Below are 19446 nucleotides of genomic sequence, written 5' to 3'. Positions count from 1 at the left end.
CACAGGGCTCATCAGAGGGAAAGGCAAGGTGACATTCTTCAATACCTTCATGTCTGCAGAACCCAGGGTGATTTCTGCCCTCATCAACCTGGGTCTTGGCGATAAACCATCAACATAGGTCACTGATGGCTGTGAAGCATTTCTGTGTGCGCTCTTCTGCCAAAGACAGCGAAAGTCGCACAAGCCAAAGATCTGAGGTGGGTTCTGTTCAAGCAACTGAAACCTGACCAGGGAGTGGACAAACTTCCATCAACACCTGGAGCATGGGCTGAACATATTCGGCGAGCTCACCTGCAGGCAAACATCTGGTGTCAGGCCATCATTCTAGACCCAGTCATCCCTGATCCACTCACTCTGTGCTGGAAAGATGAAGATGGTAAACTGATGCCTGTACTGTCCAGAGATCCCCAAGCACCAGACTGTGTGCTACAGCTAGAAAAGTGTGCCTGTGGTGCAAGCAGCGAATCTTCGATGTAGTGTACCAGACGGTGATCTGTAAGAAGTACAAGCTTGCTTGCATAGAACTCTGTCACTGTGGAAGGGAAGGGGACACTTGTGCCGATATATTTTCCTTGTCACCAGAGAATGATGAGGAACTTGATGAAGATGAGAACTAGGTCAGAAGAATTGCAGAGAAAGGACACTAGAAACTAAATAGAAACTGAAACATAACTATTAAAATGGCATTTATGATGTGTTTAAGTACTTGAATGTGTTATTATACTGAATAACTTGAGAACAACAATTTACAGCAATTTAAATCACTGTATGTCTATTACAGCCACATGATATATAGATTTTCGGTCGACTTTTTTCTCATTTTTCACGCCTTTGAATTTGCTTTCTCCAAATACCCTAAACCCCCTCAGAAAAACTGGCAACATGCATTTTGTTATTTTATGAAGTGTTTAGAATAAATTAAATGCATTTGTGAAGACTCTACCCAAATTTTTTAAATATTTACATTAGCCAATACACTAGGGGGGTACAGATGTTTCCAACACCAATGCAGCTGCTTTCATGGTTGCTAGATGTAGTGTTAAGGTGCCCTTGCACGCACTTGGTCATGACGATCCTACCTGCTGTGTTCCCAGCTGGATGCCGTTTTCTCTCTCTCTCTCTCTTTGAGGTGGAGAATGTATTTGGTGCTGTCTGAAATGTAATTATTTGTAATATTATATATTATGTAATAGTTGCATGTTCGTTCTTTCTCATGAGTAGCTGTAAAATCTCGTTATAATCGTTCAGATAAGCTGTGCAGTACTGCGGTGCACTGGCGCAATCACTCGCACTTGCAGTGTTTTTGAATGGTTTGCATAACGTTCAAGTGAAGTTCACCTAATTAATGTGTGATGGAGATTTTTAGCATTTTAAAATTTTCTTTGCTCACTTGCATGAAGCCACGCACAGTTTACAATGGTTTTAACACTGAGGCAGCTGTGTTCTTGATCATGCACAGAGAAATGTAGCACATGACCAAAATATCATCGCTGTCAATGTCATAGGTGTGTGGCGTGTATAAATTCCAGCCCAATCTGAACTGGCAGTAAGGATCTAAAGAGTCACGTCCACCCTCATCGCAGACCTACAGCAGGTGGGAGGAGGAAGAAGAAATCATCATCCAGAATCATCTGCACTGGCGATCCCTCCCAAAAACAGTAAAATCAAAATTGACTTTCATAGAGTAGTCTAAATTTTTAGGGCCCACAACTTGACCGCGAATAAACCCGGATCGCGACTTACATGAGTTAACAGGGCTCATCTGTACTTTGCTTGTCCAAACATACAATCTCTTCAAGGATCCTCCAATATCATTCAGGCTGGTCTAAGAGGTAAACCAGAATGAAGAGGACACTGACCAGTTCACCCCAACATGTCACAACAGCAGTTTTACTTTAGAATTACATTATATTTTTATTCAACGTTATCACTGGCTTTTAAATCAGTCTCTGGGGCTGGTAAGAGGTCCTACAAACATCTTCATCTTAGCTGCAAAATGGGCTACAGCTTTCTCTATAAACTAATGTGTTGTCTTTGAGGAGGTTTTCTTGAAACAGTTTCTTGTAACTGCATCACAGGTGCCTGTGATTCACAAGTGGTTAATCTGTAGGTATTAATAGGGAGAGGTAAGCTGAAGTAGCTACTTATAGATAGCCTAGCGAGCTAAAGAACTATTGGGTGCACACAAGGCCATACAGGTAATCACAGCACAAGAAACAGGGCCACAGGCAGAACTAAGGACATAAGAGACAACATGGATTAATTATGAAAACAATTATGGCTATAATGAATGCTTGAGAAAATGAATCATAATGAGCACCATAACAAATAAACTGAATACGCTGCATGCTCAGTTCATCAGTCTCATGAGGTGATGCAAGAATCTTTGATTAAGAAAAGAGAGGAAAAAAAAAAAACTTTCTTAGTAAAACAACCTAGTTTTGTTCTCCATGGGGGACTGAGTGAACTGTTTGTGTACAAAGAGGCACAGAGATTTAGGGTTTGAGCGTCACTATCAGTTGTATAGTCATGCGTTGATATGAATGTCTCAATCAGACAAACACAGACATGCGTCACAGACCCAGGTATGAGACGCACAGATTGGTGACACTGACAAAGTACACTGGCATGTGGGTCGAGCATGAGACATCTATTTGTGTGTGTGGACACAAAAGTGAGCCAAACTTTGTTTACTTTTTGTAAGCTACATTTAAATGCATAGAAAACATTTTAAATAAAAAAAAAAAAAAACTAGACCTCTTGGGGGAAACTAGAGCTCTTAAAATAATATTATATAACGGCTGAGTGGATTCTTGTCATTTGATTAGTGCTTTGTATGTCACATGACATGGATTAATTCATCCCATTTGTGTTTCATTGCATTCAGTGTGGCTTGGTTCCATTTAGAGTGCAAATTTGTCCTTGTGCACGTGCGCACGTGATCAGCACGCACATGTGTGCGCACATGTCCTTGTGCACGTGTACGTTGCGCACACACATGCTCACGCAGGAGTATGTGCACGCACAAGCGCCGACCACGTTGCGTGTGCGCGCGCACGGTATGGACACGACTCTCCTGAGACATAATTTGAGCTAACTGACATTGCTAATTCATGTAAGATATATACACACACACACACAAAAAACAAATCCAATGTGCTGTCTGTTACCAGGAAGAGAGAAAGAAAACCTGGACTCATTTCTGACGTGACTTTTTTTTCCACTGCACTCAGGAGGTACACAGCTCGACCAAGCCGGTTGCGTGTGCACACGCGGGACAACGACATGATGAACTGATTGAGTTAACTGACACTGCTACACACATACAAAATCCACTCCGCCGTAAGCCATCTGGATGCATGAAGATCTGCTCACATGAAACGCTCATGTGATTTTTGGCTGGACTGAGGAACTACACAAAGTCTTTTTTTTAAATGGAAGTCCGAAGTCAGTGCACAGCATCACTGGACTACACGTTACAGTGGAACACCAAAATGTAAGTCCCTTTTCTGTTGTTTATAAATTAATAAAATATCAAATGACGATCTATTTTAGCCGTTATATAAAACAAATAATGAGTGTTTTTATATTCTTTCAATGGGACGAATGAGGTGAAAGCTGGAACATACCATTCAACGAGGTGAAGCCATGTTGAATGGTATGTTGCAGCTTTCACCTCATGAAATATTCATACCATTGAACTCAAACATTCATTATTTGTATACTAGAGCCAGATGATATATCGGCTGGCTGATAATATCAGCCAATATAAGCCTTTCATGGATTCGGTCCTTGCTTGTGGTATTACCCTCTCAAATACTGACATTGTGTCTCTTACGTCACTGGTTTCCAATCCTATAGCAATTAAACCATTTAAGGCCTTTAATCCCCTATTTGCTCCCGGTGTGTAGTGAGCGCCTTATATGGCATCACCCTGACATCGGGGTGAATATGAGGCATAATTGTAAAGCGTCTGATGCAGATGGAAAAGCGCTATATAAATGCAGTCCATTTAAGGACCTATGCATACACTTGGGCCTACTGTACTGGAAATATTAACCTGTCACTAATCTATACTTAAAAAAAAAAAAATCTAACCTTGTCCCCCAGTCTACTGAAAAACTATAAGCTGATATCAAACCTATCATTTTGTTCCAAAATTCTTGTGTTCCAAAAGTGGTTTCACAGCAGCTCCTGGATCAACTTACAGACAATAAACTGTTGAGCTGCTGCAGTCTGCATTTAGAATGCACCATTCCACGGAGACAACTCTCACTGATGTGGCAACATGATCTTCTGCTTCCAATGGACTCAGACACCACTACGGTTCTGTTACTGTTAGATCTTAGTGCTGCGTTTGATACGATGGATCATATTACTTGATAGGCTAGAGAATCACTTTGGGATTGCTGGGAATGTCCTGGGAATGGTCTCCCTTTATACAGCACCCCTTGGCCACATACTGCAACACTACAGGATTACTTTTCACTTATATGCTGATGATACTCAGTTGTACATGCTGATAACTGCTGATAATCTCATACACATCAAGATTTTAGAGGGCTGCCTTGCTTCAATGAAAACTGGACGTCAAGCAATTCCATGCTTTTAAATTCGAAGAATGACAGAAAATGATGAATCCGCTACAAATTATTTTATATACAGTGTCCAGCGCACAAAGCAGGTGGGATTGTCACAACGAAGTGCACGAAGGGCGGAGCCAAAATAGCCTGTCCTGTCCTTGTAGCCATCAGGTGCCTAGATAATGGGCTTTCAGGGTTCTAGCTAGGATAAAATTTTAGCGTAGTGGTAATGTCGAGGGAGCGAAGCGACCGAGGGGTGGGGGGCAGTGCGGAAGGGGGGAAGCTTTTGAAAATTCAAGCTAAAAATTGACCATTCTAGGGGTACCCAAAGGGGAAAAGCCATGTACGAGAGCACAAGTCCCTTCATCATGTCCAGAAGGCTGTGGAAGTTTGTTGAGTGGGCAATCTCATTCTGGGTTAGCCAGTACATGGCCCTCAGTCAGGCAGTCGGGAGTCCATGGACATTTTTAAGTCAAGACTTAAAAACCTATTTTTATTGTCTTTCTTATGAGTAGTTTTTATTTTGTTATGTTTTATTTTTTAACTTCTGTTTTTAATTAGGTATTTGAATGTTTTTATTTTTATTTATTTATGTTGAACTGTTCTGTGTGAGGCACCTTGAGACAGCGTTTGTTATAATTTGGCATCTTAAATAAATATGAAATTGTTTACTGGATCCTTAAACTCTGGACATAATAAACTCTACATGGTGGATCCTTGATCTCTGGACATAAACAGAAATAAAATGTTAGTTTTTGACAAAAGCATTTCCTTTCAGACATTATTATTGGCATGAATGTCTTTCCATACCTATGAGCTGAGCTCTTGCAGCTATGCTGCAAGGTCAGGTTTATAGAGAATGCAAGACGTCTCATTTTGGGAGGAAAAAATGTTTTAGTTGATTGTAGTTCATTGTCTGTATTGCAACGTTTGTAAGAGGTGTCATTTTATTTAAAGCGGGGATTTGTTTTGACGTTATTAATTCCGAGCGGACTCTGTCTCAACAGAGAGCCGCGCAGCGTTTAAAGCTGTGACAACGGAACGGAGGACAATTCTTGTTTGTTGACTGCAACAACACGAGTCCCAGTTAGTGACTTTAATCCACACAAAAGTGACTCATGATAGTTTAATGGCTTTCAGAGGGGTTAAGAAGCAGACTTACCACTTCTGAAGAGCAGCAAATCAAAGAGCCACGAGCAATTGAATCGAAGCATTGCTTCGATTCACGCTTCAAACTGGAGTCGCGTTGCAGAAACGGTTGATTACAGATGCTGTACTGAAAATCGTAACGGTCCAAAATTACAGTGTAACGGGCCGTAACGCACTGTGTGATAATTCCAGAAATTTTACGTCTGTACATCACCAATGTGGTTGAAATCAAACAATCAAGACATGTTAGTAGAGTAGAATTTCAGCTTTAATTCAGGGGGTTTAACAACAATGTAAACTGAAGGAGTTACACACTTCTGTGGATTTTACTGAAGAAATTGCCAAAAAACGGATCAAATCTAGGCTTGAATCTTCAGTGCTCCTTCTGGTAAAACAGTCATTGAAATTTCATATTTTTTGAAGAAAACCTTTCTTTGTGTTGCTACAGAATGAAGCTGTACAACTGCTGATGTAACAGTCACAGAAGCCTATAGGTCCTTCAGGGTTGTCATTGTATTTTGACGACTTACCTCATGAGTGTCCTTGCACAGTCACTCAGATTTTGAGAACTGACTACCCCAGTCAGTTTCGCCATAGAGCACCATACATCCCCCTGACTTGTCTGAAGAAAGCTGGCTGTAAAAGTGTTGATTTATATTAATAATAATTTGACGAAACATCAAAAGAAGGGAGGGTGCCCATGTGATGACCTGCGGTAGCCACTCAACTCCTGCCATGTGCTGGTGCCTGAAAAGATGGAAGGAGAGGAAAAAGCGATGCCACTGGCCCACAGATGGTGCAGGGCAGAGTACCTGTAAAGGTGGGCCAGATGCGATAACCCTATCGTATTTTATATATTCTTCCCTGGGTGACGCAGTGACCACTTGGAAAGACAAGGAAGACTGGCGACCGAGGAAGAACGGTGACGGCTAGGAAAGACTGCTGACACTTGGGAAAGACCAGAATGAGGTGTAGAGGCTTGGCAGGCCGAAGCACATACTCCGTGAGGAGGAACCCACCATTGATCACTATGGAAAGATACATAACAAGATACCCCCAGGGTCGGGCGAGAGCGGAGGAGGATGATCGACCCACAGGACGGACCACTGTTATGACCACCCACGATGGACAACTACCTACCGATCAGCAACGCAATTTATCCCGGGTCTGCAGATGTGGGAAGATATGTAAAAATGAAAGGGGTCTGAGGATACATCAGTCAAAAATTAAGTGCCTGCAGTATGAACGAAATGTGCAACGCACAGGGCAACCTGGTGAGATGGAGGAGAGGCCGGGGCAGGAGGCAAACCACAGCCCTCGGAATCTCCAGGCACATAGCGAAGAGGGAAGCAGGAACAGCATTTCTGATGTGTCAGAGGATGTAGGGCACCAGACAGAAACAAAAGGCACTCAAGCAACCAGACAGTTCGAACAGAAGGCCGGCTTAGGAGTGATACGAAAGGAGCAAGTGAACTGGCCTGCTGCGGGGGCAAGGAAAGAGTGGGAAAGCTTTGATCATGATGTAGACCAAGTGTTGGAGGCAACACTGGCAGGAGATGTGGGGAAAAAGTTCAAAGCCATGGCAGCCATCATTTGGAGTATAGGCGCTGATCGGTTTGGGAAGAAAGAACTGAAAGCCGAAATCAACATCCAGCCAAAAGAAAACAGACGCTTGAGGGAGATAGCAGTTCTGAGAAGTGATCTACGGAGACTGAGGAAGGCATTTCGTGAAGCATCAGCAGACCAGAAACCAGCGCTGACAGAAATCCCTGACAACGTAAGAGCACGCATTAAGACCCTGCGAAAAGCTGAATGCTGCGAAATACTGCGAAAGACTCAGAAGATGACTCTGGAAGTTACTGAGAGTGGCATGGAGGAAGAATCATCTTGTAGACAGTTGGTTGGTGGCGGAAGGATGCTTTATCCCTAAAGAAGAGAGTTCAGTAGGGATCAAGCAATTTCAGACAATTTCACTCCTCAATGTTGAGGGTAAGATATTCCTTAGGATTCTGGCGAGGAGGTTGACAACCTTCATGTTGGACAATGATTACATGGATACATCAGTCCAGAAGGGTGGAGTCCCAGGGGTATCGGGGTGCCTTGAGCATACCAGCATAATTACTAAAATCATTGAAGATGCGAAGAGGAACCGTGGGGACCTGGCAGTCCTGTGGTTAGACCTTACAAATGCCTATGGGACAATACCCCACAAGCTAGTGGAGTTGGTGCTGAAAACCTACCATATCCCACAGCGATTCCAGAATCTCTTGCAGTGATATTTCGATAACTTGAGGATGCGGTTCACCTGCAGGGACTTTACCACCGATCGGCAGAGGCTCGAAGTGGGAATTATCACGGGATGCACAATCTCTGTGATTTTGTTCTCAGCAGTGATGAATCCCCTTGTTAAGTCAGCAGAAAAATTGGGGGCTAAGCTGGCAAACGGCATCCAGCAGGCACCTGTGAGAGCATTCATGGACGACCTTACCATCACGGCAAAGTCAGTACCAGAAGGAAGATGGGTCTTGAAAGACCTGGTCGAGCTCATTGATTGGGCACGGATGGAGTTCAAACCTGGAAAATCAAGGAGCCTGGTACTGAGGAAAGGACGTGTCCAGGACCGGTTCCGCTCTAAGATCAAGGATACAGTTATCCCTACACTTAAGGAAAGACTGGTGAAGAGCTTAGGGAAATGGTACAGAGCGGACCTCAATGACAAACAGAGTGTGAAAGAGATGTTTAGCCAAACAAAAACTTGGATGATATCCCTGGAGAAGAGCGGTTTACCTGGCAAGTACAAGGTCTGGGGGTACCAGTATGGGGTACTCCCTAGGTTGCTGTGGTTACTGCTTGTTATTGAAATACCGGTCTCCTCTGTTGAGGTACTGGAGAGATCAATTTCCACCTATCTAAGGAGATGGCTGGGTGTACTGAAAAGCTTTAGCGCCATCGGATTGTACACGACAGGCAGCAAGCTGCAGCTGTCTGTGCTGGCAAATGGGGTCAAGCAGGCAAGGAAAAAGGCAAAAGACCTTCAGCAGGCTCTGCTTTATCAATTTTGTCAGGTCAGGTGAGGCAGCTGCCGCAGGACGTAGGAACAGAGGCATTTTGGCCTCAGCAAAGGACTGGGAAATGCGGGCAGACCTGAGGAAGCAGCTCAAATTCCCAGAAGAGATAGCTCACACCAGCCTTATACCAGATATGGTCCTCTGGTCTAGGAGCACTAAACAGGTTGCATTTATAGAGCTGACAGTACCCTGGGAAGAGAGGATTGAGGAGGCGCATGAGCGCAAGAAGGGGAAATATCAAGGCCTGATACATGACTGCCAGCAAAACGGGTGGAAGGCCTGGAACCTTCCAGTAGAGGTCGGCTGTAGGGGTTCTGCTGGGCAGTCACTTTGGAGGATGCTGGGGCAGTTGGGAATTGAAGGGGTGGCCAGGAAGCACTTGATAGGCAACATCACTAGGCAGGCAGAGGCAGCATCCAAACAGATTTGGATTCATAGGGCTGTGGAAGGATCAATGGCAAAGAGCTGAGTGGCGGTCAGTGGGGGTAGATCCAGGATGCTGGATTTGCTGTCAAGCCCTCCCGATGTGTCATGGGCTTAATTTGACGAAACATCAAAAGAAGGGAGGGTGCCCATCTGATGACCTGCGGTAGCCACTCAACTCCTGCCATGTGCTGGTGCCTGAAAAGATGGAAGGAGATGAGAGAGCGATGCCACTGGCCCACAGATGGCACAGGGCAGAGTACCTGCAAAGGTGGGCCAGTTGCGATAACCCTATCGTATTTTTATATATATATATATATATATATATATATATATATATATATATATATATAAATCCTTATATTTAGTTTGTCCACTACAAATGGGCTCTGAATATGGGGCATGGGAGTTTTGTACAAAAATGATTGTAATGCCTGATATTCCAATGTTTTTGGTTAAATTCCTCAAAATTAAGCTAAGACTCTACACTACAAGCACAACATGACTGTTTCACTTCAATTTGACTGTGGTGGCATACAGATTTAAAATTACAAATAAAATTGTCACAATCTAAGTACTGATGGAGTTGAACGTAAGCATTTGTGCTGTATGTCATAAAACACTTCCTCAATCAGTATCACCAGACACCAGAATCCTTGGTGACAATTTCAACTAATCAAAGGACAACATCTCGAACTTTTATGACTTTCTGATAATTCAAGACCCTGTCTCCTGCCATAAGGTCTGCAGCAATATTGATACATATGAGCCAATATATATACATTTGCACAATGACACAATCAAGACCAACCTTGATGATTCATTGAACTCTGATTGGTTGAAGGCTGGAAGCTTGGACTGATGATTTCAGTTTGTCTGTGAGTGGAGGACCGGTCTATATTGTCCTGCTGAAGGAGAGATAAACAAGAAAAGAAAAATAGGTTAGAGCACTTTTTTTCTTTCATTTTTTTTGAAGGAGATACTGATGAGGTCGATATGATGTGGAGGCCAGATACAGTGGTTATAACTGAACACAAGGAGAATCAATGTGTGCAATAAAATGCCTCCAGCATCACTCCAAAGCATTATGAAAGATGAGCAAACCAGATGATTCCACTCTATTCAAATTTTTGGGGCTTAACTTTTCCTGGAAAATGCAAAGCTTCCGCATGCAGATTCTGATATTTTTCCTCACAGTGCTGACATAATGCAGCTGGTCAACAACAACAAAAACAACACTAGTAACTCCTGTCAACCTTTAGCAACATGACTGCAACTTGTTGATGATCAATCATTTAGAAGAACTGAGGGAATCACTGGTTATTTCACTGGCGGGCTATTTTCTGGTTAATATAGAACTGAGTGGATTATAATGTGCATATGAACTTGCACAACTAAGGGCCCGGTCCCACTGGTGTTTAGGACAATTTGCGTATGAATTGCACACAAAATTGGTTCATATTCACCATCCGCAATATCTGTGAAACATGCTTGTATGAGTCGGCCGACATCCACACACATCTGCAAGTATCCACAGAGGCACGTATTTCCGTTGCCAGGATTTCTGAGCTGCACAAAATTTTGGGTGCGGATGACAGCCGCCTTACATACGCAATACATACTCAATCTATGCACTGTATATCCGCTGTTATCCGCAAATGACGGGGTATTGCGACTTGGCAGCGAACTGGGACAGTGTGTAAAATGGATATATACCATGCCTATCATGTCCACATCACAAACTAAAATAAGTTGTGGCGAATGCATACAGATTGGCCACGTCTGATTTGCGGACAATTTGCGAATGCTTAACAAACAGAAATCGACATACTTGCCAGTCACTGTCAGTCCGGCTGTGGAGATGTACAGATGTAGTTATGGATTCCCAAAGACAGTGTGATAGTTGCTGCCATCCAACAACATACCAAGCAACGTGTCCAAGTCCAGCAATTGCTCCAGAGGCTGCGGTGTTGGTGTGAACAGTGATGCCGACAGACCTGAGTGCGCTTCTGTTGTGACTAGGGACATCCTGATCAGGTTTTTTGGCCCCGATCCGATTCCGAGTCATCTGATTTGAGTATCTGCCGATACCGAGTCCCGATCCGATACTTTAAAAAACTGAATGAACAATGAACAAATGCTAAATATATAATAATTTCATTTTAATCACCTTATTTTATCATTTATCACTTAAACAGTGCACTTCTCCTTGAGGTAGCTTGAACAATCAAGTAATAATCTACCAGACTTAAAAAAAAATGTACAAATTTCCATGTTATTTTATTTGTCTAAAAATAAATGTCAAAGGTTCCTTATGTTAAACAAGAAATTATCTAATCTGAAATAACAGGTGGTTTTAATTTATAGATGAAAGGTTTTTAAAGAACCATTTACTGATTTACCTATTTTAATTACAAGTGTTCTAAACTTTTTAAACAGTAATCAGACATTTTGAGGTAACAAACAACAACAAAAAACATTTCCAAGGATTTTTCTTCAGACACGTGGTTTCTGCACTGATCTGTGGTTCAAATCCCCGCCTGACTGGAAAATCACTAAGGGCCCTTGGGCAAGGTCTTTAATCCCCTATTGCTCCCGGTGTGTAGTGAGGGCCTTGTATGGCAGCACCCTGACATCTGGGTGAATGTGAGGCATAATTGTAAAGCGTTTGAGCGTCTGATGCAGATGGAAAAGCACTTTATAAATGCAGTCCATTTACCATTTGTACAGATCAGTGGTTTCTGCCACTAGTCTTCCGTGTTTTGGCCCGACGCGTCGTTCCTATGGGACAGCGCGAAGCTACGTCACAGCTCAGAGCGTCGAAAGTTCAAAAGTCAACTTGACAAGTAAAAGAAAAAAAAAAAACAACTTACATTTGCATCCTGACAGTCCTCAGTGTACCCCTCTGATGCTTTATCAGTGTTCAAGTTCAGAGCAGCGCAGTGAACGTGAATGAAGACGGAAGCTTTTTAAGACGCGCTCCTACATGTGATGAGTGCGCACGTCGCTCGTGCGCACACCATCTCTTGCTCCATTTTGCAGACAAACGATCACAAGACAATTTGTTTTTTTCTTTTTGTTAATCAGATGACAGATCGTCGTCCTGAGGACTTGGTCAGCACCGGGTCCTGCTGTGCATGGAGGGATGAGTGAGTAAGAGTTTCGGTGGGAAAGTGTCCATCATCCTCTTGTCATTCCATCGAGGCGTAAACACACCAACAGCAGTTCTGCGAAAAAAACTTTGCGCGCGTAACTCCCCCCACCCCTGTCTGGTTGAATTTATGTTTTTTCTTTTGTTCAACTAAAAAAAAAAAGCTTGGGTTGAACTTTGACCACGTCAGCCTGTCGACAAGCGACAATGAGCACTCCCGTCAGAAGCATCACGTCAAAAGCCGAGCTAAAGCAACACTTCTGACGCCTCTAAAAAGCAACGCGTCTCACGCCTCTGACGCTTCCGACGCGTAAAAGGCCCATTAATCTGCAATAATGAGCCTGAAATAGCACTGATCAAAATAATGAGGATAAAATCTATATCGGATTCCTGATTGGGATGCAACCTCTGATTTCGATCAAGTCTGATTGGGCCCGATTTCCAATCATGTGATCAGATCGGGACATCCCTAGTTGTCACCGCAATGCAGATGCCGCGCACGCGCAATACAACTGCTGTTGCCGCCACACGTGCACGATGCATTCTCAATGCATGCGTTATACATCCGTGATTGTTCGTCATATATTCGCTATACATTATTAAAATATCCGTAATTCATACCGATACATTTGTCATTTTTGGCCAATTTTGTTGCGGACGACAATGAACGGCCGTAATTTGTACGAGGTCTGTTAGAAAAGTATCCAACCTTATTATTTTAAAAAAAAAAAACATATGGATTTGAATCACGTGTGATTGCGTCAGACAAGCTTGAACCCTCGTGCGCATGCGTGAGTTTTTTCATGCCTGTCGGTTGCGTCATTCGCCTGTGAGCAGGCTTTGAGTGAGGTGTGGTCCACCCCTCTCGTCTATTTTTTATTGCAAATAAATGTCTGAACGATTTGGAGCTTTGCTGCATCAATTTTTTTCCAGAAACTGTGAGAGACCTCCAGGTGGACACCGTTTGAAAAATTAATATGGCTTTCAGGGATGAATTCCGACACTCGATTTCAGCCGCTCGGCACAAAGCAACGCCATGATGAAGCCTCACGGGACATGTTCTGGCATGTCCAGCTCATGCACAATCACAATCAGATATTCACACGACTGGAAAGCAACCGGAATCCGTCTGAAATCCACCTGAAAGCTGTCCTGAGAGACCAACACCGAGGTGGTTTTGTCCCGCGTAATGAACGGAGCCGTGGCGCGTCCCTCCGCTTTTCTTTCCATGAAACAACTCCTGTAACGGTGGAATGTGCCGGAAAAAGTGCTGATGTCCACATCTTCTGCCTTTTTGTGAAAGTCAGACGAGGTCCCGGATCAACAAAGCTTTCACGTTGGAAATGATCTGGTTGTTCCAGCGGGGTGTCAGCCTGTCGATGGGGGCTGGGAGCGCGCCGCGCTCTCAGCAGTTGTGGGCCATCCTTAAAGCGGCAGTAACACCCCATAATCTGTTTAATCCCCATAAAATCGTCGCTGAAAGCTATATTAATTTTTCGAACGGTGTCCACCTGGAGGTCTCTCACAGTTTCTGGAAAAAAATTGATGCAGCAAAGCTCCAAATCGTTCAGACATTTATTCGCAATAAAAAATAGATTAGAGGGGTGGACCACACCTCACTCAAAGCCTGCTCACAGGCGAATGACGCAACCGACAGGCATGAAAAAACTCACGCATGCGCACAAGGGTTCAAGCTTGTCTGACGCAATCACACGTGATTCAAATCCATATGGTTTTTTAAAAAAAATAATAAGGTCAGATACTTTTCTAACAGACCTCGTATACTCAATTCATGCGCAATTAATCCTCTCCCCAGTGAGACTGGGCCCTAAACACAGTTACTGGGCCTTAACCTCCATCCAGCATCACAAAGCAGCGCACAATGTGTGCGTCATTGCTAGTTTCCAACTGATCCGGTTTCCTTTTTTTCTCCCCACTTTCTTGAGGCCCAAAGCAAATAGCTTAAGTAGCCAATACGCAAGCATTTATCTGTGCACCTATAGCCATGTCAGATGTGGTCAGGTGCGGCACTGGTGTACTGCTGTCGTGATGTAGGAAAAAGGTAATGCTTCATAGACCACCAAAACCTAGTCATGTACAGACCTTCGCGAATTAAATGGCACAAAAGTCAAGCTCACAATCCAAAACTTTGTAAAGTACAGGCTTTCGCGAATTAAACGGCACAAAAGTCCAGCTCACGATGCACCTTCACTCTGCTTACATGCACAAAAATTAAAAAACAAATAAAAGTAAACACCAATGGAAAAATGTACAACTTTCAAAATGCTGTTTTGTGTCATATTTGGCACAAAACATTTGGGACTGGACATGGGAGCAGCTTTTGTGGTGGTCTGATGATATGCCTTAGACAAAATTTCTTCCCAATATGTCTATCATTGTTTGAAAAAGAGTCTCCACAAATAAAGTGAGGGTGATAGGGTGATGGTGATGTGTCCTGATAAACATTACAAAAAAAAAAAGAAAAAAATTTACCTGATAGCTGGGATGATGCAGGAAATAATCTGGACATCTAGCCACAGCCATGGTTGTTTCTCTGTTCTTTTGTACAGTTTTTCTTTGAGGATGGACAGAGCAATGCCTGCACAAAAAGATGAGGAGAAACGTGGAGATTAATGCTGAACTATAAAAGTAGAGGGTGAGAACAAGTAAAATCACGGAGTGCAATCATTAACTGCACAGATCTTCTAATCCAGTGCTTTTCCACTTTTTTTCTTTGGCACACACTTACTTGTACCAAAGAAATGCAGAGCACCCCACCTCAGCTTGCATGCACGTGACATGACTTGTTTTCTGGGCCGCAAAGTGGCTTAGTGGTGAGAACTGTTGCCTCACAGTGAGAAGGTCCCAGGTTTACCTCCCTGGTCCTTTCTGTGTGGAGTTTGCACGATAGGCTCCAACCCTGCCCCCAATGCGACCCTTAACTGGAGTAAACAGGCACAGAAAATGAATGAATGACAGGTTCCCTTATTCCTCTTTGATTCATTCAAACAAAATTATCTCCTTAATTAGTTTTGATTGTCAAGTAACTGTTTTATTATGACTTTATTTAACATGTGAACTTTTAATTTTAACATCAGTGCAGGTCCAAACCATAGACACCCCTATGATCTCTGGTTTGGACCACTGGATGGGAGCGTTTACAGCTCATCTGTACCTGCTGATGTTCAATCAATTTCAATTGACCTTCAATCAATTGAAATTGATTGAAGGTCAACACCAGCTCCCCTTCTTGTTGAAAAACCAATTCTACATGGAAAAACATTGCTCACAGCTTATACCTATACTTAGCTATAGGTTATACTTGTTCTCAACTATCCTCCCAGTCATGTACTAATCAGGACCTAGTCTGCTTCACTTCAGGCATGCTCAGAGTGGGACTGATACTTAACTACTGTGGGTGTGAAATTATAGATGAATTCCATACAAAATGGACCCCCTATTGAAAATGGACACCACCAAACCCTGTCCCCACCCCAACATCACCAGGTAGGTCAATTAGGGCATGATAATTATGAAAAACTTGTCAAAACTGGTCAAACATTTCACCATATGAGCCATTTTTAAGCAGCACAGGGCGGTTTTCTCATAAGCCATTTCATTACACTTCAGATGTCTAGTGTATATATATATATATTTTTTTTTTTTTCACATCTATAATGATCTCACTATATATGTTAAAAGGTGGTCCATTTTCAATATGGAGGGTCTACATTCCACATGGTCTTAAAATGTACAGACAGTAAATACCCTGAGCCTCCTTTGCATCTTCAGATTCTTGATCATTTTTCACTGAGGTCATTCTTTCCTATCCAACTGCCAATCACATCAGACTCTCGTTTGCATAAAAAAAAGACTGCAAATGTGTTGGTCTTTGCTAACAAAACTGGAAATGTGAAGCTGACCCTCAGGGTACATTAAAAGGGGTTCTTCTACTCGCTGAAGCATGTCTGCCAGCCATCCTTGGGTCAAAATGACCACAAATTCAACAACATGAACTTCAGCGTATTTGAACTTCTTAAAGTGGGTACCCTATTAACCTCTTGGCACTGCTGCCACTGAACAAACACCTGTAAACACGCACCCAAAAATACACTGTAGGCACAACTCCAGGTCTTAAGTTAGACCCCAGGGTATATTTTGAGTCAAGCAGCTCTGGCGCACAACTATGATCGTCTTTTATATAGCAGTTCATGACCCCATGTTGGCATTTCGAAAATACGACCTGCCAGTTTATATACAGCTAATATTATCTGATGTTTGTGTTGGTATTTGTAAGTGGGCTGCCGCTGCAGCAGTAGTGTGTGTTTATGTTGGCATTTCTGGCTGTACATGTGAGCATACTGTACACTACATGCACACACACATGCATGTTGTAATGTATTTGGTTGTCCATATACAGTGCATCTGGAAAGTATTCACAGCACTTCACTTTTTACACATTTTATGTTACAGCTTTATTCTAAAATTGAGTAAATTCCTATTTTCCCCTCATAATTCTACTCATAACATCCCATAATGACAACATGAAAAAAGTTTATTTTGAAATTATTGCAAACGTATCAAAAATAAAAACTAAGAAATCACATGTCCATAAGTATTTACACCCTTTGCTCAATACTTTGTTGATGCACCTTTGGCAGCAATTACAGCCTCAAGTCTTCTTGAATATGATGCCAAAAGCTTGGTGCACCTATCTTTGGCCAATTTGGTCCATTCCTCTTTGCAGCACCTCTCAAGCTCCATCAGGTTGAATGGGGAGTGTTGGTGCACAGCCATTTTCAGATCTCTTCAGAGATGTTCAATCAAGGACATTCACAGAGTGGTCCAGAAGCCACTCCTTTGATATCTTGGCTGTGTGCTTAGGGTCATTGTCCTGCTGAAAGATGAACTGTTGCTGCATTCATCTTTCCCTCAATCCTGACTAGTTTCCCAGTTCTTGCCACTTAAAAACATCCCCACAGCATGATGCTGCCACCACCATGTTTCACTGTAGGGATGGTGCCTGGTTTCCTCCAAACATGAAGCCTGGCATTCACACCAAAGAGTTAAATCATTGTCTCATCAGACCAGAAAATTTTGTTTCTTATGGTCAGAGTTCTTCAGGTGCCTTGTGGCAAATTCCAGGTGGGCAGAGTGACCATCAGGTTCTTGTTCACCTCCCTGATGAAAGCCCTTCTCCCCGATCTCTCAGTTTAGAGAGGTGACCACCTCTAGGAAGAGTCCTGGTGAATCTGAATGCCTTCCATTTATGGATGATGGAGGCCACTGTGCTCATTTGGACCTTAAAAGCAGCAGAAATGTTTCTTTACCCTTCCCCAGATTTGTGCCTCGCGACAATCCTGTCTCAAGCAGTCTGCAGACAATTCCTTTGATTTCATACTTGTTTTGTCCTCTGACATGCACTGTCGACTGTGGGACCTTATATGTTGACAGGTGGGTGCCTTTCTAAATCATGACCAATCAACTGAATATACCCCAGGTGGACTCCAATTAAGCTGTAGAAACATCTCAAGGATCATCAGTGGAAACAGGATGCACTTGAGCTCAATTTTGAACTTCATGGCAAAGGCTGTGAATACTTAGGTACATGTGAGTTGTTAGTTTTTGTTTTGTTTTTTTTAATAAATTTGTAAAAAAAAATCTCATAAAATCTTTTTTCACATTGTCATTATGGGGTATTGTGTGCAGAATTATGAGGGGAAATGAATTTCATCCATTTTGGAATAAGGCTGTAACATAACTAAATGTGGAAAAAGTAGCCCCAACTACTGTGTATACCAAGTTTGTTCAAGATTGACAAAAGCTGGATCAAGAAGTTACTGTGGCGCTTCAAAACACATTCAATTTGCTATTTGGAATGAAACGGGCAGTAACGGCACTCTGTGGAATAGGGGTATTGATTTCTTCTTTGCAGCAGCACCAAAATAAAAGCTGGTCTTAAGGTCATCTTAGACTGTCCCATTATGAACTGGTATGAAAGTATTTAGAGGCTTTGAGTAAATATATGTTCTAAACCAGTATACTGGAACAGCTGATATGCCAGCCATCACTATGAACAACCAAAGGTGAGGTGAGCCAAAATGTGGATGAAGGCAGTCATAAAATACTACAGAATAATAATAATACAGAATAATACAGAAATCAAATTAAAACATTTAGTGAACCATCAGTGTGCTGTACATGTTCCACCCCAAAACTGACATTCTGGAACTTATTAGAAATAAAAAAAAAAATATTCTGGTTAATAATGTTTGCTGTCCGGAAAATATTTTAAAACAAGAATATTGATGAAGTTGACAATCTGCAAGAATACTCATGTTTGCTCTGTCACTTTGACTTGAAAAATCAGTCAATTTTTTGCACCCTACTTCCTGCAGAGGCGGCAGTAGACCTGGATTCAATTTCCAGTCAGCTAGCTGTGTGTGTGTATATCCTTTGACGGGACATTTCATCAGTACTGTCCCAGTCCACTCAGCTGTAGGGATACTGCCTTAGTTGGGGGCCTTGTCGACTGTCAACCACTTCACCCTATGGAATCTGAAGATAAGCACCAACACTAACAAGCCACATGGCCTATAGGAGACTTATATCTCCTGCTGGTTTGTCCTCAGAAGGTTTGGATTAAACTACACCTAAAGTTTGCTTTCAACAAATTGGCTGTCCTGTGGAAACCACATCCATACTTGACATCTCAGTACAGTTTAAACCTGCTGCATAATTAGTGTAACCGCAGTCAAGTCGAAAAACATCTTCGGAATAGCCATACAATCAATAGTCACAACAGTTTTCAAATTTTAGAAGACTAAAAATCAATGTAGTATTTCTCTGTGCTTCCAAACAATCACCCAACCATCAATGCATAGTTATGTCGGGCACCACAATCACTCTGGCTGCTGTCTCCTGAAAGGGCTTCCTTGTAATTAGTGTGTGCTACAGTGTGTGACCTGTTTGACAGTGACAGTCAAATCAGTCACACATTATTTGCAGACACAGTTTACAACAAAAACAAAACAAATTAACTACAACCAACACTCATCAAGCATGCCCTCAT

At 42.5% G+C, this 19446-nt stretch overlaps 1 protein-coding gene across 4 annotated transcripts in view; it reads right to left on the bottom strand.

Moving 5' to 3' along the window:
- Positions 1-19446, bottom strand: part of grb10b (growth factor receptor-bound protein 10b) — a 222973-nt gene that overhangs the window by 176783 nt on the left and 26744 nt on the right. For 3 of the 4 annotated variants that reach the window (XM_034175270.1, XM_034175273.1, XM_034175271.1), the window contains exons 2-3: positions 14868-14973; positions 10035-10131 (exon numbers count right to left, since the gene is read on the bottom strand). In XM_034175270.1, the coding sequence (XP_034031161.1) occupies positions 10035-10131; positions 14868-14918 (148 nt within the window). In that variant the 5' untranslated portion in view covers positions 14919-14973. The remainder of the gene's footprint in view (positions 1-10034; positions 10132-14867; positions 14974-19446) is intronic. The other variant, XM_034175272.1, reaches the window with a different exon arrangement.

Source organism: Thalassophryne amazonica, chromosome 7 (assembly GCF_902500255.1).
Source record: "Thalassophryne amazonica chromosome 7, fThaAma1.1, whole genome shotgun sequence".
NCBI classification, from domain to species: Eukaryota; Metazoa; Chordata; class Actinopteri; order Batrachoidiformes; family Batrachoididae; genus Thalassophryne; species Thalassophryne amazonica.
Note: the sequence above shows the minus strand (reverse complement) of the source record. Positions and strands in the feature narration are given on the sequence as shown.